Here is a 26,432-nt window from a genome sequence, read left to right as displayed (position 1 = left end):
TTTTAAGTCTTATGGACGTCACTTCTCTCCTGACAGCCTGTAGAGGTGTAGACAGGAGGGTTGAAGAAGGACACAGTTCATACCTAGAGACCTTCGGGCTCTAATTCCATTGCTGAGGCCAAACGGGTCTCTTTTTTCCTTGCTCCTTCTAAATTCTAAGTGAAACTCTAAATTCTAAATGAGTTCAAAGAAAGACAGTGCGGCCTTGTACCTTATGTCTCATCCTGTGAATCTGTGGCGGGCAAAATAAAACTGTCACCTTCCATCCACACAAAGCAGTCTAAAAAACAGGGGTTTTTTAAAACACATTGCTGAATTTATGAAAAACAAACAGCTGAGCCAGGTGACCTGATAACTTCACAGTCAGGAACTTCAGTCTAGCTCGAAGGAGAAAAAGAACTCCTTGTGTTCAGGATTTTTTAAAAAATGTGTATTGATTAACGGTTTTCTCCATGCTGGACGCCAAGAAAGATGCGAGCAAAGAGAATTTCTCCTCCAACTTGGCAAGGGTACTATACAATGATGAGGACAACTGAAGATGACCCCACGCCCAACCTGACAATCTCTGTCACAAATACAACCACAGACCAATGAAATAAATGGTCAGATTCCCTCTCCACCAACCTCAAGCTCACTTCAGGAATGCTCGGGCTGCTTGGTGTACAGCGGGTGCACGTGATCGTAATTCCCCCGCAGTCCCTGAATTCGGCTCAAAAGCAAGGTGGCTGTGGCTTCTACTTCTCTGTTGCCTCCTCTGGCCATCGTGACTCACTCGGCCCGTCCCCTCCTGCCTGCTAACAACTCTGAAAGTCATAATCTGAAGCCGGGGAGCTCCTGAGGTCAATTCAAATTTAACACTGAAATCAGCTAAAACAGAAGGCTGAGTTAAACCTATCTGAAACGTACAATGTAATCGCTTCCTTCACAGGGAGGCCAGGGGCCAAGTCAAACAACCTCTATATCCATCAAGTTTGGAAATTGAAGAGTTGGGGAGGAGGAAGGCAGTGGCTTGCCTTTTTTTTTCTGTCAGAGCTCAAAACCAATGTGACGAAAGCTCACTGGAAATTTCTATTGCCTACTCTAAGTATTTACTTAAAGTTCAAACCCAGCAATTTAGACTTAAATGTAACCAAAAAAAAAAAAGTATTTGGTTGGAGAGTGAAAAAAAAAAAGTTGGTGGGGGGTGTGTGTGGGATTTCTGCCTGCATTAACCCTCCCAGCAGCAGACATGTTCACCACAATATTTATTTTAGTAAATGTACAGAAAGTGAAAAACATCACTTTTGCCTCTAGTATTTCAAAGCCTTGGACTTACTTTTTAAAAAATATATACACTACTAATGCCATACATACAGATTCTGATGGCTTTGCTGGCACGGAGGCCAGAGCTGACAGCCCCATTTACCAACTGAACAAACACCCCCCTGAAGATTAAACATGGTTCGTGCTCTCCCCAAACAACCACCCCGCCAGAGCCCAAGCGGAGACCTAAAAACCACTGCTGGAAAAAAAAATCTGGTTCAGTCTCTAAACGTGTCAAAACTGGGGCCTCATCACTTGAGGGCTCACTTTCCTCCCTAGAGCCAAAAATATTTCAAAAATAAACTAAGCTCCTGGTCATAAAATTAACCGCTACATCTTAGCAGGGTCTACCAAAAATTAAAACTGAACACCCAGCTCCAAAACCGAGGTTTGCGCTCGTGCTTCCTGTCACCCCCATGTCAGCACTTGGACCAAGAAGGCAAAAAAAGATTCCTCCCTTCTTAGCTGTCCCCAATGATACCTGCCCAAAAGAAGGGACTTGAATTCACAATAAACCATTCACCTGAAGCCCAAAGTGGCCAGCCAGGGTTCATAAGGCAGGAGAGGGCCCTTCTGCACGTGGCTCTGCCCCTCTGGGCGGGTGGGCTGCTGATGGGCTCCCTCGGAAAGCGGGCGGACTCCGTGTGCAGGACTGGACGCACCAGTGGGAATGCAGCTCGAAGCAGTAGCCTATTCCAGATCCCAGGAGGGCCACACAGCCTTCCTTCTCAAAATGCGACTCATCCTTTTTAAGCCAGAGACCAACGAGCAGCACCAAGCTGTCCGATCCACTTCCCTCTGGGCAAGACATGGGCCATGGCCCTCTCTGTGCCCCCACCCCCGGCACAGCTCCTGTTTATCTCTGCCTTTCCTTTCCTTCCTGTCCACTTCGTCCTTCTCCCCTGCTCCTTTTTTCCTTCTACCCCTTTCTTTCTCCTTTTTAAAGAGTCAAATAAATGAAACAAACAAACAAAAATCCAGGAAACTAGATGTTGGAGAGAAACAAACTAGGCATGAAAAGATAGTTAATGAGAAAAAGCACTGCTCTCTGGAGTGTAAAACAGGGCCTTCACTTAAAGTAGCTATTTTGTTTACTTAAATGATGGCTCCCTGAATAGAGAGAAAGTGTATGATTCTCTCAAGAGAACAAAATCCCACTAAGGAAGATTTCTTAAATGTCTCAAGAGGAACTAAAGAATTTTCTTGGGGCAAATTCTGATTTGCCTAACAGACAGCAAATGTTCTTCTTGCAGCCTAAACTAGAGATCTACTACTGGTAGTTTCCAAAGTAGACTATCCCGACTTCAGCATTACCAATTAAAAGGGAATAGCCATAAAAAGTGCAGATACTACTGTCAGGCAATAAACTAGACCTTATCGGTGATAGTGGTGCACATTACAAACTTCAAACTCATTCCTTGCTCTAATCCATCAGAAACTTCCTGGCTTTAATAGGCTATAAAGGGCAGGAGCTTTGAAGTCCCTGGGATTAGGATCAGTAATAGACAGACTGAATGAGAAACTAAATGCAGGTGGAACATACTCTATGCGTCCTGAACGAAAAACAAATCCAATTAATCAAACAGTCCTCAGCCCCAGCTGCCGGCACCAGCCAGCAGCGCACAGGGGTGGCCAGTCAAGGGACAAAGCGATTAAGGATGGACCAATGGGAACCTGAGTGAGCGCTCTCTTTAAGGAACTGATTCCAAGCCTGAAGAGGGCATGCTCTGCTGACATTCCCAATGGAAAGTGAAGCCGTCCTTTTTTTTTTTTTTTCTTCCTGAAGCAAAGTGCAGTATCAGAGCCCAGATAAGGAAGGAGAAAACTAATGCCTTTTAAACTGAGTTTTCATGTAAACAGTCAGTTGAGATGGCTGAGAGAAGCTGAGCTCTGTTTTCCCAAGGCTGCTGGCCTTTGATCCAGCTGATTCCTAAGCTCTCAAACACTTGTGGCTACAGCGCATGCCATGGGCTTGGGGTTAAATGGGCCACCCCAGAACAAGAATGAGATGACTGAGAAAACTGGGGTCATGCTGCCTCAGAAATGGCATTGTTGTTGACAAAGCAGGACAACTCATTTAAACCTAAGGATGCAAATAATTTGGCCATCCAAAACCCAATCCAGCTGAGAGCTGTGCTAACACCCAGACCACGCCTTTCCTGAACAGACCATTTTCCCACTCTTCTTACCTTCTGGGGGGTTTTTATTCTGGTTATTCCAGACGACCAGCAGCTTGGATAGACTGGGCACCTTGGACACCTCGGTGATGACCCGGAAGAGGCTCTCCACTCGGTCATACGTGAGGACGATGGCAGTGAAACCTTGCGACTGTGGCGGGATCAGCGGGAGGAAGAGTGGGTTGCTCACGCTGCTCCACTTCTGCAAGGCAACAGGTTCATGTGGGTCAGCGAAGGATCTAGTCACCATGGGGCGGATCTCTTTTGCAATGTTGTCCATAAACCAGGATGTGGGAGATTTAGTGACTTTAACATGACCAACCCAAGAGCTAAAGCAACTATTCAGTCTTCTTTTCCCCAAAACTTGTATTGACTCTCTTTAATTAACTTGAGCTATGAAGTCACCCAAGTAGGAGCAGAGAATTTTTGTAGCTGAGAAGAGATATCTAGTTAAACACAGCAGATTAAACTCGTACATTGAGCTCCATTCTCTCCTGAAGCCAACTCAAGGGACAGTAGATACAAAGTACAAATGGACAATGACAGTGAAATGAGAGAAAAGACACAACAGGGATGAGCAGTATCGACGGGCTTCAGAAAGACTAGGAGGGACCAGAGAAGTGGTAACAGAGCAGGAGAACGAGGGCAAAAGCTAAGTAGCCACACAGAGGTGCCAACAAAGGAACCAAGTCCAAACCGTTGAACTCCACAAAGGCTCAGAAATCAGCTCAGCAGGAACCTGGGGTAAGAGAAGGGGCAGGGTTGAAAACAGGAAGGCTGGTTAAAAACATGTATAAGGAGCAGAGAGACCCAGATCCACAAACCTCTGCTTCACGCAGCCACTCAGCCAGAAAACTCCTCTTGCTGCCCACCCCTACAGGAGCGGGGAGGCCTATTCTCTGAGGAACTGAAGCTCTGGGCGTGGAAACATGGCCACAGCAGAGAGGAAAATGGCAGTCAAAGTCTATCTTGGGAACGATGACCCACCTGCCCTCCTTCCCCTCAAAGTCCCCAAACACTGGCAGCCATCGGCCTAGATTCCCCCTCCACCATTGGACAGTGACACCCTAAGCGCAGGAGGCTTGTCCTTGCACCCAGAGCTGCCTTCCAGTCGGGTTTTCAGTGCTTTGCCGGTAGTTATAAACAGATCCTAGAATCAGTCGTCTCAAGAACATCTTCAGCATAATGACAGAAACCAAACGAACAAATAGAAAAAGAGGAACTCAGAGGACACAAGAGACAACAGAAGACGCAGAAGGAAATTAAAACAACATCAATGACAAATTATATTCTCAGGAAGAAAATTTTATCCATGAAATAAGAATAAACTGCTATTTTTATTTTAAAAGATCTATCAAAGAACAGGAAAGAACTCTTGGACATTAAAAATAGAATAGCTTAATTTTTTTTTTTTTTTAAAAAGCAGGATTAAAAGAAAAAGGTAATCTATTCTAGTCTTGTGAACAAAAGGCAAAGATGAAAAACAGCTCAGAGAAAATGAGAAAATCCAGGAGGTCCAACATCCACCTAATAGGAGGTTCCTGAAAAAGAAAACAGAATACAGAAGAAACAAGACTATCAGAGAAATTAAATAAATTATTGGAACAAAAGATAGAAATGATGTGAATTTTCAGATTGGAAGGGCCCAATAGGTAATTAGCACATTGAGTCTGGAAGAAAAAAAAAAAAGACAAAAAGCAAAACAACAGAAAATCTATCAAAGCACATCATTTCTGACACTGTGAATAAAGAGTGTGAATATACAAAATGCCTAAATCTAGGTGACGAGTTCTAGGTGTGAGTTCACTGTACATTCTTGCAACTTCTCTGTAAGTTCAAAATTTTCTCAAAATCAGGTTTAAAAAGTAATGAAGGAAACTCAATTTCTTTGCTTATCATTAAAACATTAAGTACATTTCAATGCGGTGATACAAGCAAAAATGTTTTTGTACTGATAATAAGATTAAAACATTTTCATGTTTTTTTAAAAGATTTTATTTACTTATTTGACAGACAGAGATCACAAGTGGGCAGAGAGAGAGAGGGAGGAAGCAGGCTCCCTGCTGAGCAGAGAGAGCCCGATGCAGAGCTCGAGCCCAGGACCCTGAGATCATGACCTGAGCCGAAGGCAGAGGCTTTAACCCACTGAGCCACCCAGGCGCCCCAACATTTTTATATTTTTAAACAGCTTTTTGGAGATATAATTAAATGTTTTTGGTATATTATGTAAGTTTTTAAAAACTGTGGTAAAATAATGTGAAACTTGCATTTTAGCCATTTTTAAGTATATAGTTCAGTGGTGTGAATTACCTTCACATTTATACGTTATTATGTGAAAAGCCCGGGACCAAACTTCATCTCTGCTAGAAGGTGGCTGGACACGAAACATCCTACTGTTACTCTGGCCGCTTAGTCTCCCGTCCTCTGGGATTCCCAAGGTCCCCCATCAGCCTCACCCTTATCACTGATGGACACCCATCACCACATAGAGGACAACAGCTGTTTGCCAGATGTAACAGTGTGGGACAGGAAATGTACACAAACACATGGAATACACATGGGATGGGAACTCAAAGAGACTGAATGGGATTCCAGGAGTCCTAATGTAATCAGGATATTAAAGCCAAAATGTCCACAAGAGGCCATAATTAGATTTCACAGCCGTGAGACACAATAAGAAAGGCTGACTTTGTTTCCATGACCTCATGCTTTGACTTTAAGCTGCAGGGTCAGGAACGTACCGAAATTTTAGCACTGGTACCCTAGCATCTCATCACATTGGTAGGACCCCCTTTTAGTTATCTACGCCACAGCTTATTTCTCATACCTTCCTGACCTTTATGGAGACGAAGTCAGTAAGCAGCCCCGTGCTTCAGTTACAGCTAACCCCGAAAGTGCAGTCTCTCCGCCGTCACCATCCCAGGCCGGTCATTCACTCCTCCCCACACAGTACTCTCTTACACTTGAAAAACACCATTTTAAATGAAAAAGACACAAAAGCCGAGTTTCTGAGGTGCTGTAATGTGTGTGAAAGCTTTACTGAGCACCTAAGTGTTAGGCGCTAAGTGTCATGTCTCATCTGAGCTGCCCAACAACCCCCAAGCCAGATATGGTTATTCTCGTTTTACAGAAGATCAAACTATAGGCTTAAACATAGTGAATGATGCCTAATCCTTTGCTTCACCAGTCAAAAAAAGAAAGAGAGAAAGAAAGTCAGAAGGGAAGGGAGGGAAGAGAAAATGACGTGATGATGTTCAAGGTCTGGCTTCCGAACACCGTGGTGGAGGCCATGGCCCACCCTTGAGCCCTCCTGCCCTGAGTCCCAGGTAGGTACCGCCATTTTGTAAACTCTGGAAACCAGAACTGTGGGGAATGCCAGAGTTTATTACTTCTAACTCTTCTCTGAGACAAAAATGCTGGAAGTTCTTTATCCTTGATAATCATGTGTGGGCCAATAAGCCAGAGATCAACCCAAACACTATGACTTCAGAAGGTACATGGAATAAAACTCACCGAATATATAACACTGACACAAAGGAAACACATAAATTAAAAAAGGTCAATACGCCTCTAACGCAGAAGGAAAAACTATTAAAACTCCAACAAAATGGGGTCTGTTCTTCAGGAGAAATGGGGAATGCCAACACACTTGAATGCCTGTATGACATTAAAAGGAGAGGAAAGTTCCCTGAGAGCCGCGAAGCTTGGTTTCAGAAAATGAATCCCTTGGAATTTCAACGGAGGCACCCCCTGAGGGGCATCAGAGCTCTGATTTCAAGGCACTGCCAGGAGAAGGAACCAGAGTCTCTGGCAAGATGACCGATCTGTTCTCATCCTGTTTGCCAGCTCTGTCCGCGATTCCGATGACTGTGGAAGGGAAGGAGGGGAGGTAGGAATGGGTGGGTGGGAAGCAGACAGTTACTTGTCTTGGTGCTCAGTTTTTCCACACTCCTCACTTGCATACCAGATAGGGCGTGAAAACTGGGGAAGCAGAAAAGGCAGCATCAAGGGGAGACAGAGGAGGCAAAGGAGCATAACAAGGTCTGAAAAACCAACACTTCCCGTAAAAGGCAGACGTTGAGATGAACACAGACGTTAACACAGAAGCCGCTGAGCATCTGTTTCCTAGGACACAGGCCTGGTGCTCTACTGCAGGATGTGCCGACGGGGTGGAGGCAAATGACTTCAAACAGTGAGTCGGCACATTTGGGGTCAGTTTGGGAATCACGTGTCTTGAACATAATTTCAGGCTCTTTCGCTTACCAGCTGTGTGACCTGGGCGAAGTACTTAACCTCTCTTGCACCTCAGTGTCCATAACTGCGATAATAACGACTACTTTTCCTGATATGAGATATAATAATAATAATAATTTCTAATAATGTTAATCAACATTTAATTATGATTTCTTAACAAGCCAGAAGTTGTTAATGAAAGTAAATAGTTAGTAGATGGAAAGTACATCACACTACAAGCACAGCTGGTAAATGGTCACCTACGGCTGATCCTGCAGGAGTAATCGTTTCTCTGGGCTTTCCTTTCCACGGTTCCTACAAGCGGGAGGGCAACCATGAGGTCTCTTCCAGCAACAAGTTTGAATGACTTGTTGACTTATCATGACTTGACCTTATCATGATTCAAGGTCCTAGTTTATCTGGATTCTCTACCTCTATTTCCTCTCCAAATACACTGTTTTTATTTTCACAGTTTCCTCTTTTCCTTCCTGTTCTTTATATTTTATCTCGAGAGCTCCAAGACAGCAAGAGCCGTAGCTGTTACAACAGCTTGTACTTAGCCAGTGCCCAGCACCACTCAATAAAAACATGCTCGAGAATGGGTAAGTTAAACCCCATGACCCAGGCAGGTCCTGCTCTTTCTGTCCTCTTTATGTACAGATGTGAACAGGTGAGGTACATGCAAATAAGGGACGCCATGAGTTCTGAATGTAATTTCTAACTTAGTTCACTCATTTTAAAGCACCTACGAGAACCTCAGTGGGCCAACTATTCCAAAGAAGGGCAGGATGGGGAGAGTCCACAGAGAGTTTGCATTTAGACCCTGCCATGTACTAGTTCTGTGACGTGTAAAGCTCCTCCTGTGTTGATTTCCTCATCTGCAAAACGAGGACCATGATGGCACGCGTCTCCCAGGGCGACGTGACAAATGAGGTCGGCCCACGAGCGATGAGCGCTCAGCACAGAGCTCCGTGAACCGTACTTTACACCAAATACAAAATCGCCCAGCTCTCTCCATTCGTATTCTTCTTGCCTGCCAGAACACCGGTGTCACCAATTCAACAATCACCCCTACCGATCGTATTTCTGGTGCACTTCCTGAGCTCATACGGGTTCACCTGGAAGAGTCTCACGGATGCCGGGACAAACACAGCCTTCCCCCTCAACATGCTCGTCATCTGGTGGGGCAGACAGCTCAGTGAGATAACCAGTCCTGGCATAGGTATTCCAGTCCTATGGGAGTGTAAAGGTCTACACAGCAGTCTCGCCCCCTCAGAGGAGATGAGGAGGGCCCGCTGCATCGGTCCAGCGTCAGTGGGCGAGTGCTGGCAAACTGAGTGAGCATTCTTGCTAAGACCCCTTCACCAGATCCGGAGAGAAGGAAGGAGAGCGGGAAATGAGAGGGACCGGCCAGGCCGCCAAGGCCACAGCGTGAAACGCCTTGAATGGGGGAAGGTTTTGTAAGTCACATGATTAGCTTTCCACGGATTTCTTTCGTAACTTTCTTTTCCCGAGTATTGTTTTTTCCGATAAGTGAAAATGGCTAACTTTATGTTCTATTTCAAAAGGTCAGAAAGAGGAAATGCTGATCTGCAGCTAGGTTTCTGTGCCAATTGCTTTTCCCCTCCTTGAACATAATCCCATTTGCCTTTGGAGCACAGTGACAGCGTGGAGAAAGGCAGCTTTAATTGGGGTATGCGCCTTCACACAGACACTCCACTCCACTGGGGTAAGGTCAACAAACTAACCCCCAGAGAAAAAAACTTAGCGGAGAAGGACATTTCAGAAACAGCATTTAGTCACCTCTGAAATACCTTTAAGAGCTACCCCCTGCTGGCTGACCAAAGAGAGTGTCTACAGTCTGGGACCTCTTGACCCCACTTTCTGCAGGAAATCAAGCAAATTTAAACCTCCATAATTTACTCAAGACTCTGACTTCTGCCAGGGAAAAGGCAAACAATGCTGGCAATTAACTCCGTTGCCTGATTAGATCTCCATCGTGGCAAGACAGGGCATGAAACCAGGCACCCAGCGCTGGTGACCCGAAAAAAAAGGCGAAACCCACTTATTACAGCTGCACCATCTGCATCTTGGCTATCGATACCACTCTCAAACCTACACAGTGCAACTGTTCACTCCAAGATGGGAGGAGAGGTATGCATCATTCTGCCAGAACACTGGCAGTTGGCCAAAATACCTTGTCCATCTCTCGCCCATCCTCCCGAACTTCACTTCTCACTCCCACAACAGATATTCATTATGGAACCTTCAATAAGAAATCCAGATTGTTCAACTGCAGTCACATAAAAGCAATCCACAGTAGCTACGACAACTGTCAGGTCACAATCCTAGCTTTTGTATTGCTTATTCTGGAAAGCTCTGGTGAATGAGCGAGCAGTGAGCAGACTAAGTAGAGAGAGAAAGTCGTGGGTTTGGGTTTCAAGGTGCCTCATAGAAAGGCCCTGGGAGGCTAGGCGTAAAGTCAACTTGCAGGGCAAAGTTCCTTCAAGAAAGAAACTCAAACTAGGTGTGCCTTTGGCAATCTCCCACAAAGTAAGTTGTCTGGACCCTTCTTACAATCTTGCTCCCCCCCCCTTTTTTTTCCTTCAGTTGAAAGGTCACAGTAGCCCTATATGAGCTTAACCAAAACCATTCTAGCCAAGGTCACCTACCATACAGACAGTGGAGAAGATAGGAAGCAAATGGCCTTTGCTAAGCATCCTAAAATGTTCTTGCTGAACTACTCGAGGATTATAAAATCAAGAGTGAGAAAAACCACATTCCATTACCAACTAAAGGGCTCTTTCAACCTAAACCAACCAAATTCCAGACAGAAGAACTCAACCTCAAAGAAGGATGGTTCAAAATTTAATTCCTGTTATGCACCATATCAGAGATATTTTTTAAAATGTCACCACGTATAAATTCATGTGACAAGAAGAGCACTCAGCATCCCAGAATGAACCCACATTTCATTTAACTGAAGGTGTCTGCCTGAGCAGAAAAGTGAGAATTCAGAGGAGAAAGGAAGGCAGGAGAGGACAGGCTTGATATACAGAAGCTTTTGAGCCCCTGGTAATGAGGAGCCTTACCTATCCCTACCTTGATAGAAAGGGCAGTTTTCCTGCTTGTTTTGAAGTTATCAGCCCCTACCTCAATGTGGTTTCAATTATGAATTACCAGACTAAAAGGAGGGAAAAGCTTTGATTTATTCTTTTTTGCTCCAATTATGCATGATGTGTTTCCACTGAAGATTTTGAAAAGTATTTCATCATGCCTCTCATCCTGAAGTGGTCAAAGGGCAAAACCAAAAGGAGTTAACCCTTCCATTTCTCCTCTAGGTTCAAAGAGACTCCCTACCCACGGATCCGGGGCAGGGCCTCCGAAGCAAACCAAGCCAGGAAAGGGTTAAGCATTAGCATCATATTACTAACGTGCATAAGGGTGGTGTCCCCTGTCCAAAATGGTGAGATGATATTTATGTTAATGGTTACTGGGAGATTTGAAAGGGGCAATCAGTAACGTGGCCCACGTTACCTTAACCATTAAGCCTCTACGGCCCCAACTACTGGCAGCACACACTCTACTGGGCCTGCATGGCCTTTAGAAACCGGAGAAGCACAGAGACCCAAGGCCAGTCTTCAAGCAGGCGCTCTTAGATCAAGGGAGAAAAGATTCGGCAACAAGTCAGAAGTTTACTCGTTGCGCTCTATCTTTAACTCATTCCACCCATAAAAAAGAACTGATGCTTCACAAAAACAAGGATAACACCATAGCTAGATCTCACTGACTTCCCACTAAACAGACACATGACAGATGAAGAAAATCAAAGGCTAGAAATCCCCTTCGTGCTGCGGATTAACTAAGGGAGATACTAAGTTATCAACTTAGAATTCCTATAACTCACTTAGAGTAATTTGTTCATAAATACATTTTCTATATGGTGGAACTGGAATGAGCCTAACCACATCTGGGTGCACCAGGAAAATAGGGACTGTGACTCGCTGACATCCAAAGAAATTGAGCCAGAGACATAACTCAGGGTCACAGGAGCATGGGGCAAGCGATTTCTACCATTAGTCTGCCTTTTTCTTCCAGGGAAGTTTAAGGACTTCTCTTTTTCTTTGGTGTACCTCAGTTTCCTTATGATGATCCTGCTTGTGGTTTCTAGGTCTTGCCGAATCTGAGGTCTGGTATCATTCAACAGTTCTGGAAAGTTCTCAACGACTACCCTTTCAAAGCACCTCCTTCCTCCCTCCCTCCCCCTCCCTCCTTCTCTCTCTCTCTCTCTCTCTCTCTCTCTCCTCCTTCTGGAACTGATTAGACCTTGCCCCTCCATTCTCCGCATCACTTCACTCTTCTGTCGCTTTGAGCTGCATCTGAACAATTTCTTTGAATCCAACAATCTAATCTAATCCAATAATCAAAGTCCTTGAAGATGTGTTTCTGCTGGTTCTCACTCATGATGTCTCCTCATTTCTGTATGATCTTACGGGTTTTAACTGTGAGCTGCTCATTTCCTTAGATACTTTATTTGTAAGAATTATATGAGACCCAGATTGAAGACGAACTACTCAAGAGAGGGTCTGTGTCTACTTCTGCTGCTTCCTATCAATTCAGGGCCACTTCTAATGAAATTCTCCTCAGAAGGCTTATCTGGACCACACAGTTGTATGAATTGGGACAAGAAACCATGTGAAGGTGGCTTCTCACTGTAGTTATCAGCAGAAGGGCCACTACAAAAGCTATTTCTCTTTACCCTTACAGTAAATATCTAGACTTTTAGTTTCCTGGCTTCTCCAGGAAGCTCTTTTTTGAGTCCCCAACTTGCACAGGCCACAGGCTTTCCATCCCACTCCCGTGTCCCACTCTCTAGAGCAAAAGCTCCAGGTCATCAAACTGTGAAAATCTCCATGGCAAAAGCTGACTCTGGCTCCTACTCACCTGCCAGGACACCTGGTTCCACTTTGTTTTCTGACTCACTCACTTTGTGAGTCAACAAATACCTCACTTTCAGGCTCATTTGGCCAAGGAGTAACGCTGCTCTATAATACTTCATTCAGAACATTAGCCGTTCAGTCAGGAAGATCATTAAGCGTGTCTTGTCCATCACAAAGCCAGTGACAGAAGTCTTTCTCTAGTCACACTGTTGACCTAATTATTTGCTGTTGTGTTCCCTATTTAATTGGGGTGCCAAGTTTGTGAGCCAGATAGAAACACGAACATACGGCAACATCTTCTAACAGATGGAATGATGGACTTCCGACTCCATGTCCTCTTTTATGAGATCGAATGATGGGGAGATGGCTCTTAAGTAAGTCACACTTTCTTTACCTGTAAGAATGAAGCTAACAGAATGTTCACTCTTGGGGTCTTAAGTACTGAGCAATGGAAAATACATGACAGGGCCTATCTGGAAATGGAAACAAACACAAGACCGCTGTCCCGTGAATTTCAATTTTCCCCACCAGGGTTCTACCCGCTTCCAAAATTTGTTTCCATGTGATAAAACCTTATGTTAACAAAACTTTTCTTTTTACAGTGCTACACCACTTCCAAAATTCTTCCACATATGTTATTTCATTAAGCTCTCATAATAATCCTGCAAAGTGAGTAAAAACCCCATTTCTCAGATAAGGATAACAAATTTTGAAGCACAAGGTCAAGTTAATAAATGGCTTTGAACCACAAGGTTTGATTCCAAAATGTCCTTTTCAGTGGTCTTGATTAGTCCTTGGTAATCAGCCACTACGCTGCACTCTTCTCCTAAAGCAGTTATTAACCCTAAACCCATCCTACGGATGAGCGGTGTGCTACAAAGAGAGATTCTGTAAGCAACCTCAAGTCACTGGGCTCATCACCAGGAGAGAAGGGATGAAAATGTGCAGTTCAGGAATTTCTGAGCTCTAGTTAGCTTACTGGAGACTCACAGGTTAAATCCATCTGAATGCCTCTCTAAAAATTCCAGCTATTATCTGAGTTTCAGCTACTTAAATTTTTCCTTTATATAACACTGAAATTCACATTTGGCTAAATGCCTGCCCTCTTCTGTAAAGCCAAACTACTGTCAAGAAGAGCAGGAAGGGTTGCCACTGATTGCTTTTCAGGTAGTAGAGGAAAAAGTTGACATTTCATCCTCCTCTTGGTTGGAAAGGAAGCCAATCATTTATAAGAACCCTTGTCTGGCCGCGGCTTCCATCAGTGGGATGGACAGAAGCCAGTTAAATGGCTCAACATAAGCCATATTAAAAGAATTTGGAATGAGCAAAGAGTGGGTTCCATATGCTGATGCTTTTAATAATTCATGAGTTCTATCAGTCTGCAAGTAATAAATTTCACTAAACATGTCTACGGTAAGATAGTTTTAAGATATTGTTAATCAATTAAGTGGGTGAATACAAAAAAGTAGGGGCAAAAGTAACACATCATTGATTTTTATTGGTTCCTAATTCGATATAGTAAAAATAACAGCTTAGCTGCTTGATAGGTCAAAAGATTTATTTTTAGGACATGGTCTTTAAACGCATAACCATCATCCCTAGATCTGTTACTTGAAAAGTATACTGTAAACTCTTAAAAGTTATGCTTTAATGAAAAAAACAGTGATTTATTTGATTCAAATAAATAAGGCTGATCTATCATCTGAAGTTTTCAAGAATGTCAATGGTGAAACTACCACTTCTCATGAGAGGTAATACACATTTCCAATTTCATCGGACTCTCCTATAGTTGGAATAGTCTGATAGTTGGAAAGAGAGTTTTATTCTCTGGCCCAGGCATAAAAATGTTTGCCAGCCAGCTACGGTATGGAGGAAGACTTCACCAGCTTGGTAAACAGAAACTCTTGAAAAAGATGAAGTTACAGCTTGTGGCATCTAAGCACAAAACACCAACACGGGTACGGCCTAGAAAACCAAACCTTCTGTGTGGTTCGGAGCTGAGAGGAGTACAACACCATCATTCAAGCTGATACAATTTGGAAAGAACAACCTCTACAATGTAGTAATTTCTGAATTCTTAATTTCTCTGGAATTCAAGTAAGGCATATGCTTAGTCTCCTCTGTCTTATCTCTGCTTCCTCCTGCAAAAAAGGAAAGGCATGAACCTATGAGGGAAAAAGGAGACAAGAGTGGACGAGAATTCAACACATCTTGGGAGGTGAAACAGATGACGTTTCTTGCTATCCAACACAGAGAAATGTAGGATGAAATGTAACAAAACTTCAGAATATATAGCTGAGGCCAGGGGACATGGGAACTCTGAGGCACCAAAGATGAAAAAAAAACAGCAATCAGGAGCCGAACACACAGGAGGGACTGGCACTGTGGAACCCTGAGGAAGGCAGAAGTAGTTTGCTCTTGGTGCCACATGGGTTTAAGGTCCACGCCAGAAGAGAGGGACAATGGCTTTGGGCACAGTACATGAGGGAACTAGAAGTGGGACATATACACAAAGGCAGAATCCTTCAGTGAAAAGGTGGTCCAGAATGTCATCCCCTCATAGATGGAGGCAATAAAAAACACTTATCTTTTTCAACCTGAGTTTGAGTTGGGGTGCTTCCAATGGAGACCAGCCCTCACAGAGGTTTGGGGTTTAAACAAAATCACCGTCCATAGTATGGAAACCTCCTATGAGAAATTAATGTTAAAAACTGATTTATCTCCTGGATAACTTTGGAACACCCAGCAGAAGCCAAAACAAACAAAGGAACAAGAATGAGCAAACCCTCTGGAGTAACACCCCATAGCCCAGGTGGCAAAGATTACCACAGGAAACCTTACTGAAGATGAACTCACATCCCAAAATTATAAAACATGTAAGGAAACAAAGCAACAAGAGCAACAGGCAGTTAGAAAAACGACAGGAACAGACCTTACAAGAAATTTAAAAACGGATCGCAGGAAAAGATCAAGTATCTCAAATAATTATAAAAGGATGAACTTTAAAATACACAGTTTTTAAAAAGACGCTCTGAAAAAAAAACCAGGCAGACAGATCTGAAAAATAATTAAACTGTTTCTAAAAATAACCACTGAAATTTAAATCTCAATGGATGAGTGAAAAAGAAATTAGTCACAGCTGAAGAGAACAGCAAAATCGATGTGAAACAATTACCCAGCGTGTAGTACAGAAAGATAAAAATGTGGGAAACGTGAGGGAAGAAAAACCTGAGAGACATAACAACAGGATGAAAGAGGTCTGACATACGTTCAACAGGAAAAGGAAAGATTTGTGAAAATGACAGATAATATTCGAAGAGAAAACAATGGAGAATTTTCCAAAACTGATTAAAGACATGAACTCTCAGGTCAAAGACAAAATAATTACTCTCAAAAGCAGATAGAAAGTGGGAATTACAGCCGTTCAGCAACCACTACAAAAACTGATTTGGGTGAGAAATCGTCAGTAGAGGCGACAACCAGCCAGGCAAAGTTTAAGAAGGAGCAGGGCATGTACATGGTCTCAAAGCATTTCCCCATTTGAGACGATGCATTTGAGACATATAATTTTTGTGATATTCCAGTCAAAAAGGCATAATTTGAATTTCAACAATTTTCAACTGAATGCATAAATTGATACAAAAGCATGAGACAAACCCAAATCAAGAGATGTCGAGAGACATCTTACAAAATAACTAACATGTTCTCTTAAACAGTATCAGTGTCGTGCAAGGCAAAGACTGAGAAGTTGTTCTAGAGTAAGGAGACATGGCAACTGGTGTAACACATGGTCTGGCTTTTTTTTTTTTTTTGCTATAATGGACATTAGGATAATTGGCAAAATCTACATAAGGTCTATAGATTAAATAATATTATATCAATGTTTATTTCAGATAACTTTGATAACTGTACTGTCATTCTTTATGAGAAGTATTTAGGAGTAAAGGTGTGTCAGATCTGCAACTTTCAAATGGCTTAGGAGAAAAATAAATATAAACGTGTACACATACACAGAGAGAGAAAAGAATAAAGGGAATATAGTAAAACATTAACATTTGACAAATACTGTATAGCATGTACAGAAACTCTCTGTACTATTTTTGCAACTTTCAGTTTGAAATTATGTCAAAATAAAAAACAGAGAGAATTTTAGGGCTGTTTAAGCAAACAAACAAAAGGCAGAGCAACATAAAGTACCAAGAGAAACAAACAAACAAACAAAAGCTAAGCTTTTCAAGGATGACTAGAAGACTCAGAAATTGAAGGACTGGAGGGACTAGGGGGAGCCTGGGTGGCTCAGTCGGTTAAGTGTCTGTCTAAGCTCAGGTCATGATCTCAGGGTCCTGGGACAGAGCTCCACGTTGGGCTCCACACTCAGTGTGGAGCCTGCTTCTCCCTCTCCCTCTGCTCCTCCCCACCCTCGTGTGTTCTCTTTTTCTGTCAAATACATCAATAAAATCTTATGTGGAACATAAGGAACAGCATGGAGGACATTAGGAAAAGGAAGGGAAAATGAAGGGGGGGGGCATCAGAGGAGGAGACAAACCATGGGACACTATGGACTCGGGGAAACTGAAGCTTTTAGAGGGGAGTGGGATGGGGAGATGGGTGAGCCTGGTGGTGGCTATCAAGGAGGGCACGGATTGCATGGAGCCCTGGGTGTTATACGCAAACAATGAATCATGGAACACTACACCAAAAACTAATGATGTACTGTAATGGTGACCAAAAAAAGCAAAACAAAATGAAACAAAATAAAATAAAAGAAATTGGAGATAACAGGTGTCCCAGAAAAAGGGACTCTGAAAACAGAAATAAAGAACATTGGTTCCAAGATCCCTTAAGCTGACAGGCCCAGACAAGCCAGCGCTCTGCCTGTCCTCCAGTCCCTGCTGCCACCTGAGCAGGAGAAGGGAAGTTTATTCCCTGGAGAAAATGAATTAGAGGGACTCCACAGTCAGATACCCAAGCCATGGAAAGCACAGTGAGGCAGCACACAGAATACAGTGGATTAAGTGATCATGTATAAACGAAGAATGAGAATGTGTCTCCTCCTCCCCCATTCAGCTCCTCGGGTGCTTGCAACCCAGACATTACCCATGCTCCTCCACTCACAGAGGCAGACAGATTACCCTCTGGACCAATGAACCAATCCAACAGATACAGCCCATGAACAGTGACATCGGGTAAACGACTGGGTCCCCATCCTATTAACTGATGTAAAGCTCACCAGTTGACAAGCCTTACAGAGAACTCCCAATCAGCTTTCAGCATCGCACTTTTAAGTAAGACTGCTGGAAACATCAGGTATTTGAAGAAAGTTGCCAATATGAAAGAGAAAATGAACTGAAGAAGGAATCCAGAGGAAACAAATGATACACGGAACTAAAGAAAAATCAAAACAAAATCACAGTATCTTCAGAGAGAGAAAGAAAGAGAGTACCGTAGTCTTACCATAAGAAAAGGAAGCTACAGGGGCACCTGGGTGGCTCAGTCTGTTAAATGTCTGCCTTCAGCTCAGGTCATGATCCCAAGGTCCTGGGATCAAGCCCTGCATCAGGCTCCTTGCTCAGCGGGGAACCTGCTTTTCCCTCTCCCTCTGCCCGCCACGCCCCCTGATTGTGCTCCCTGTCATATAAATAAATAAAATCTTAAAAAAAAAAAGAATAGGAAGCTATAAAAAAAGATCAATTAGAAATCAAGAAAAGGGGGAACAAGGGGGGGCTCAGTGGATTAAGCATCCTACTTTTGATTTCAGCTCAGACCATGACCTCAAGCTCCTGGGATTGAGCCCTGAATTGGGCTCCATGCTTAGCAGGGAGTCCCACTTGAGGATTTTCTATCTCCCCTCCCTCTGCCCCTCCTCAGCTTGCACATGCTCACTCTCTCTCTCAAATAAATAAATAAATCTTTTATAAAAAAGAAATCAGGAAAAACTAAAAAATTGAAAGTAGACAAAATTTCTTGGGGTGCCTGAGTGGCTCGGTGGGTTAAAGCCTCTGCCTTCAGCTCAGGTCATGATCCCAGGGTCCTGGGATCAAGCCCTGCATCTGGCTCTCTGCTCGGTGGGGAGCCTGCTTCCTCCTCTCTCTCTGCCTGCCTCTCTGTCTACTTGTGATCTCTCTGTCAAATAAATAAATAAAATCTTAAAAAAAGAAAAGAAAGTAGACAAAATTTCTAATCAAAAGAAACGTTAGAACATAAAATTGAGTAAATACCTAAGAAACCCAAACAAAAAGATTACTGAAATAAAAAGAGATGATAAATAGAACAGAAATGATAAGGAAAATAAGGTTCAATCTAACACATTCATCATTTAGCTAACAGAAGTTCCATAAAGAGAAAAAAGACAAAACATGGGAAGGAAAGAATAAAAGATATAAAACATGAAAATTTCTTAGAACTGGAGAAGAATTTTCAGCTTAAGAGGGCCTAAAGCAGTATCCACTGAACAAAAAAACCACTCATACCAAGGCACATCATAAAATTTCAGGACACAGAATTTCCCAAGAAGATAAAAATATCACATAAAAGGATCAGGAATGGGGCGCCTGGATGGCTCAGTCATTAAGCATCTGCCATCGGCTCAGGTCATGATCCCAGGGTCCTGGGATCAAGTCCCACATTGGGCTCTCTGCTCAGTGGGAAGCCTGCTTCTCTCTATGCTACTCTCCCTGCTTGTGTTCCCTCGTTCTCTCTCTCTCTCTCTGTCAAATAAATTTTTTAAATCTTTAAAAAAGGGAGGGGGAATCAGGAATGACATCTGACTTTATGAAATTAAAATGGGAAATTTCGAAGGCAATGGAGTCATGCTTTCAAATTCCTAAAGAAAATCCACCTCAACCAGAAGACTACACTAGTCCAATTATTACTCAAATGTGAAATAAACACATTTTCAGACATGAAGATTATCTCCCCATTGTCCCTTTCTTCAGAAGCTGTTGGAAAAAATAAACCAAAGAGGAAGATGTTACACCTTGGAAACAAGGAATCCAACAAAGGAGAGGACAAAAAAGAAATTCCCAGAATCACAGTGAACTGAAAATTTAGGATGACCACTGCATAGGAGACCCAGAGAGCAATCAATCCAGACTGGAGCTTAAGATGAATCACTATAGGAGAAAAGGGAGGGAGGGGGAGAGAGAGAAAGATGGAGGGAAATCCTATAGTTCACCTATGCTTGACCATTTACTCTTTTGTTGGAAAACCAAGTAAAAATCAATTAGCGACAGAAACGTGGGAAACTAAGAGGGGAAAAAAAAAAGTAGTTATTAACTCCCTGAAAAACAGAAAGTTGTACAGGGAAAAAAAAAACCACAATCATGGTTTAGCACTTCATTCAGCTAAAAAACAGTACTTATACAGTTCTAATAATAATGCACATAATAAATATGGCTTTAATGAAAAATGGTGATACAGTCCTACCGGAAAGTTGGGAGAAATGAAATATGTAAAGAAAGAAGAGAACAAGAGAAAAATTGCTGACCCAAAGGAAGTAAAAAGATAATGTGTATGATTGAGAAATTGAAAAAAAAAAAATTAGCACCCTAAGCCCTTGATGCGGAGATAGGAAGATAAATCCCAGAGGAAAGCTAGAAGAGTTGAAACCAGTTGCCCCTTGGGAACAGGCCTCAGTTTTAGATGTAGGCTTTATTTTACCATTTGAATTTTTGAACATTACATGTGTTAAGCTACACAACTTTTAAAAATGTAAAAGTAAGAAATATAACTGAGATGTTATAAAAAGAGAGAACCATGGGCACCTGGGTGGCTCAGTGGTTAAGCCTCTTCCTTCGGCTCAGGTCATGATCTCAGGGTCCTGGGATGGAGCCCCGCATTGGGCTCTCTGCTCAGCGGGGAGGCTGCTCCCCCCACCCCCCGCCTGCCTCTCTGCCTACTAGTAATCTCTCTCTGTGTCAAATAAATAAATAAAATCTTAAGAAAAAAGAAAGAACCAAAGATCAAGAATCCACCTCTAGTTAGAGCAATGGTTCTACTCTGCACCAATCCATTCATTAGAATACACCCAAATATTCATTAGTTGGGAGGCACATAACTACCTTAGGATATTAGAAATGAAAACAAACTTCAGTATCCTGATGTGATAACATCCAGAAGCTACATTATCCTGGTAACTTCTGCTACCGAGTCATGTAAGCAGACATGAAGAGAATTAAGTGGCCCCCCCAAAAAGGAGAAAGGGAAAATGTGCTCCTAAGGGATGGCTGGGGCACGCGCCAAGGATGACTGTGCCAAAACACTCAGTATGCTCTTCAGCCCGCTGCCAGATCAAGCTTCCGCAAGACTCCAGAAACCTATTCTAGTCACTGCCCTCCGACCAGCCGTGTGATGTAAGGAAGCAGTCAGGTGTTGACTGAGGAAAGCCAGAGCCATAAAGCTCGTCTCTACGGAAGCCCTGGAGGGTGAGACTGCATCCGGGGAAACCAAGCGTGCTCACTCACCCTCCGCCTCCCCCGCAGCGGCTAGGCAGGGGTGCAGGGGTGCGTCCCACAGGTGTACGAGTTCCCAGGAGGAAGAATGTAGGGTGTTGGTCCAAAAGCTCTAAGTGACACGGTCACCTCAGCCACACCTCCAGGCTCATCTCTTTGCTCTCCTTACACATCCTCCCCCTCTGGGCCTGGCTTGTGCCCCAGGCTTTTCCATTTTCTAGCTGACCATCAGAGTCAGCCAAGGTGTTTGCTTGGGGCCCCAGATCAAGCTCTTTGGATCTTCCCGCATCTCCCCAGCCACCGACCTGACTCAGCTTTCTTTACTCCCTGGCTACTGACGGTCTCAGCCTTTCTGGCTTGTTTCCACAGAGCAGTCCAGTGGCAAAGTCTACACAAGGCAAGTGCTGGAATTCGTGGCCGTGTACCGGAGCCCTTGAGTGACTGAGATCCTGCAAACGCGATACCTCTAAAAAGAAGCCTTTGAAGAGTTTACGTGTATGTACTTAAAATGCAAGCTTAACTTTCTAAATTCCATACATACTTTAGTCATACCTAGGCAGTGGGAGGAAGAAGGGGAGAAATCAGCCCAGAAGGCCTGCTGGGGGCGGGGTAGGCTTTCAAATGACAGAGAAACATTCCACAACCTGGAAGGTAAAGGGCACGGAGTGGAGTTAAACAGACTGTCCGCGCGCTAGCTCCTCAGCCCGGAGCCCTCTCCTGTGTACTCAAGCTGGCGCTTCTTCAGCCTGCGGACTGACTGACCGCTTGGCTGTGCTCACCACTGCGTGATACTCTCAGCTGCTCGTACAACCCCAACACTGGTGAGTGGGGGCTGCCGCCTGAACATTTCAGTGCAGCCAGCCCGGAGTACTTCATGTGGCAAGACAGATGCCCTTGGAGCCAACTCTGGATGCTTCGGACCCGGGTCGGGGGTCCAGAAGAGGAAACGGACAGGAGGAGAGGGAGTGCTTTCTCCGGTGGGTAAGTCAGGACACACACAGTGAATCAATCCCGCATCAAAGTATGGTCCCTGGCCTAGCGGCACCAACACCATCCAGAAGCTTGCTAGAAATGCAAATTCCAGGATCCCACCAGGCCCACTCAATCCGTGTCTTAACAAGCTTTCCAGGAGATTCTGATGCGTCCTAAGTATGCACTCACCTCCCTCAGAACTTAATGGGGACTAAGGGCAAGCTCTGCCACTGGGGACCCACAGCTCTGACTACCCCTGCTCCTCACGGCAGCACGAGCCCTTCAAGTGCCCTAATGCACACTCCCCCCTTGAGAGCCCTTGTGGAGGCCGGCACGTGTAGCTCCTAGAAGCCCAGCTAAGGATACACTCCTCATCTGACGTCTGGCTCACAACTAAGTCATCCCTCTGGCTAGATTTTACAGGAATAAGCTCTCACCTTCCAACCTCTTTCTTCCACAGGGTGTGATAATCCATTTTAAGTCACTTCCCCATTTTCCTCATCAACTTTTGTCAAAGGTCATGCGACCCCTGCTTTCTCTCTCCTTTCTGCTCTAGGTCCAGTATGGTCAATGCAGAAGTGGGAAAAATCTGCAGGCTCTTCATTAGTGTTATCGAGGATAGCAAATCCGAAAAAATACTAGGTAGTATCCATCAAAAGGGAATGGGTAAATAAAGTTACAACATATTAATAAGATGGGGTACAATCTTCTAAATCATATCGTAGAAACATGAGCAGGGAATATATTCTACTCTCCAATGTGATTTTAGAGCTATATTATACTGAGTTTTAAAAAAAAAAAAACTGTCAGGGGCGCCTGGGTGGCTCAGTGGGTTAGGCCGCTGCCTTCGGCTCAGGTCATGATCTCAGGGTCCTGAGATTGAGTCCCGCATCCGGCTCTCTGCTTAGTGGGGAGCCTACTTCCCTCTCTCTCTCTCTCTCTGCCTACCTCTCTGTCTACTTGTGATCTCTCTCTGTCAAATAAATAAATAAAATCTTAAAAAAAAAAAGACTGTCAGTAAGAGGATATGGTTTTGGTGGCACATATCAGAAACCAAAAATTTACAGTTCTTGGCCTACTGCGTCCCCATATCACACTGAATGCTCACTTGCCTCCGTCTCTGTCCTCCAGATGTGCTCACATTTGGCAGAGAACCAAAGGTAAGACAAGAGAGGGTGTCTGAGCAGCTCCCCCACTCCATGAGCGATGCCCAGATGTGTGGAGGAGCCTGCCACAGGTGCGACCAGAGGTCACATGAACGTTAGAAGTGATACAGGTGTGGAGTATTTGGGGAGATGATAGTTTTGCTGATATCTGCAAAAAAGGGAGAAAAATCAAAGCACGGAGAGACCAAAAAGGCAGTGAAATACAGGCACTCTCGCCCTAAGGAACTATGAAAACTAATCGGTAAAAGCAAACTTGTTGTCCCCGCATAGGGAACCTTAACTTGCTGAGGAATTCCTTCCAAAGACAAGAATCAAAACAAAGGGCCGATCTCTCCAAACTAGACAGATCTGCTACCTTACGGTTATGCTCAAGAATTATTTTGCCAACTTTTTCAAGTTCTGAGACTGTGACACAATGTGGTTAATGTAACCTGCCTAGTGGCCCGCTAGAGATAGAAATGCCAAGTGTCACTGGCAACACAAACACTTGGTTTCCGCAAGCCCTCACTCTCTTCAGGACCTATACACACACAGGGGTCCTCATTTTTTTTTTTTTTAACATTAAACCAAGGCAGCAATATTTGGCAAAATCGGACTCTCCTGCCCTCACCCCTTCCTCTCTGCTCCGAACAAGCGGAGGATGTGGCTGGCTGGAGGCCCTTAACAGTGTTGCTCTGGAAACACCAGACCATCCCTTGATTTACTGACTAAGATCCACACCTACTCCCACCTCAGGGGGTCTGATATTGTAAATTTGATGGAATCTAGAAGGGAGACTCCCCTACAGGTTGGGCTCATAGTAATCACTTCGACAGTAGGTTAAATATTTCCAAAGGGGAGGGGAAAAGTTAACTACAAATAAATCAGCACTACTCAGTCCTCCTGTCAGTTGCCTTCACTGAAGATGCGGAAATGTATAACCCGCTGCTTTAACTCAGGGCGCTCAGCACCTGAGCTCCTAGAAACGTGGTGAGCACTAAATTAGCCTGAAAAGAACACTTCAAGAAGTTAGAGAAAAAACAAATTTTCCATTTGCATATCCACATTTCAGCTTTTTATACTTACGTTCTTTCCCAAACTGACAGTCCAGCACTTTGACCACATTAAAACACACCTATTTCAAAGCTACAAATTTTTATGTACTCTTTTCTCTTGGCCCATAGTCTTATGAAAGACAGGGAACCCAAATTCCAACCATTTATTCCTATTAGACTCTTTCCACACCTTCTGGCTAGGTCACGGCCATCCCATGTGTAAGCATTCTCCTGCAGAGGAACGGGGTAGCATTCTTTGTCTCAAGCTTATTCCATATACTTGGAGTAGTGGAAATGTTTCAGCCCAGAGGAGAAAGCTCAAAAGCTCCTATAAAACTCCATAAGCAAGTCAAGATAATCAGACGACCAGAAGGTAGAAGGTAGCGGGTACTCAGTTAATATCTACTGAATAAATAAATGCCTAAAACAAACTAAAATTTCAATATGACCAATAAAATACAAATAGGCTTGGTAACTGTACTCCAGGAGAAACCGATGGAGATACTGACCTTCCACTTGAAAAACACACACGTAAGACCATTTTTTACCAAGCAGATGAACATAAACTCAAGTACCTAGGTAGGGTTAACTGAAGGCATGGAGAGATCAAGTAACCTAAATGTTATTGGGAGAACTATGAACTGGTAGAGTATTTTCAAAGGGCAATTTACTAGTATCTCTCAATATTCAAAATATGTGTATTTCTCAGCTGAAATTAATAACATTCAAAATGTGTATATTTTTCAGCTGGAATTAATTTTATAGTTATATTCCTATATTTATGAAAACATAGAAATATATGTCTTTTATATTACTATTGGAAAATAGAAAAAAATGAAAGCAATCTAAATTTCTATCAGTAATAGATCTGTTATGGAAGACAGACCTAAACAATGGAATCCTTTCTAGTTATCCTTACCACAAAAGGATACCTCTACAGAACGAAGTGGAAGTTAAGTCCAAGATCTAGCCTACTAAAGTAAAACGGCAAGGTGCAGAACAGTATGTGTAACAGAATCTCATCTGTGCTCCAAAATTATATACTTAGGCTTATATATGAATAGAAACATTCTGGAAGGTTAGCTCCAGTAACGGATTCAAGGGAGGAGATGAACAGAAGAAAATGTTCCCTTAAGCACAATAAAAAGGTGTTCCTTGTTGTTGTGTTGGATTTTACCACAAGCATACATTGACTTCCTCTCAGGACAACCCATTTCAAGAAGTGTCCTGGCTCCTCCCAGCGAGGGTGCCACCCTGGCACTCTGGTCACCACTCTATTCCAGAACATCGCATACTACGTGGTCTACTCACTGACTTCCCACATTAGCGGAGAGGTCCTCTGAGGCGAGGGACTTGGCTGCTTTTTCTGCATGCCCAGCACCTAGTGGGGTGCCTGACACACAGTCACCCCTTAGTTAGGACAGGAGGGTGGAAAGGAGGGTCCTATACAAAGATTAACCAAGCGGCTAAATACATTCTATTGAGAGAGGGTGGGATCAGGAGACCAGGAGGGCTGGCCTGAAAGACAGCATGGACTAGAATGAAGAATGGATTCAAGTCTAGCTCTCTCACGTGAAAGCCTTGAGGCGTGTGAACGAGGCCGGAAGGTACCTACAAAGCAGAACCACCAGGCCCAGAGCTGCAGGCACTTTCCGTGAGATAGAAGGTGTGGCCACTGCCACAGTCCCTACAAGGCCACAAAGGCCTTATGACTCCTTCAAGCAAGGAGAAAGCCCTGAGACCAACTTCTGACCATCCCAGCTCTCTGCTGGAAACACCCAGGGGCCTCAGCCGGTCTCGAGCAAGTCCGGACTGTGGCCATCTATAAGGCCTCGAGATCACTTCTGCGGATTACTTTCCTCCCACGGTGATGGCTGCGATCACTGAAATCATCTATATGAAACACTGAGCACAGTTCCTGGCTGAGCCGAAGCTCTCAGAATATAAGCTATTATTATCAACCGCTTATAGAATCTTTTCAAGAATTCTAAGCATTACAACTGCAGAAGTCATCAGCAAGGGTCTGATTTCCAACAAGAGCCAGGCTGCCCCATTTATCTCTGCAATAAATAAGCTTACTGTCTTCCCAAGCACGTTCAAAACAAGCCGGAAGCTGCTGCTTCTGTGTGTCTTACTTGTGTTATCATTTCAAAATTGA

General features: G+C 43.7%; 1 protein-coding gene across 1 annotated transcript in view; it reads right to left on the bottom strand.

The window, feature by feature from the left end:
- Nucleotides 1–26,432, bottom strand: part of LOC132008192 (exostosin-2) — a 140,383-nt gene that overhangs the window by 43,246 nt on the left and 70,705 nt on the right. The window contains exon 9 of the mRNA XM_059386606.1: nucleotides 3,492–3,681. Coding sequence (XP_059242589.1) covers nucleotides 3,492–3,681 — 190 coding nt within the window. The remainder of the gene's footprint in view (nucleotides 1–3,491; nucleotides 3,682–26,432) is intronic.

The sequence above is a fragment of the Mustela nigripes genome, unplaced genomic scaffold (assembly GCF_022355385.1).
Source record: "Mustela nigripes isolate SB6536 unplaced genomic scaffold, MUSNIG.SB6536 HiC_scaffold_76, whole genome shotgun sequence".
NCBI lineage: Eukaryota > Metazoa > Chordata > Mammalia > Carnivora > Mustelidae > Mustela > Mustela nigripes.
Note: the sequence above shows the minus strand (reverse complement) of the source record. Positions and strands in the feature narration are given on the sequence as shown.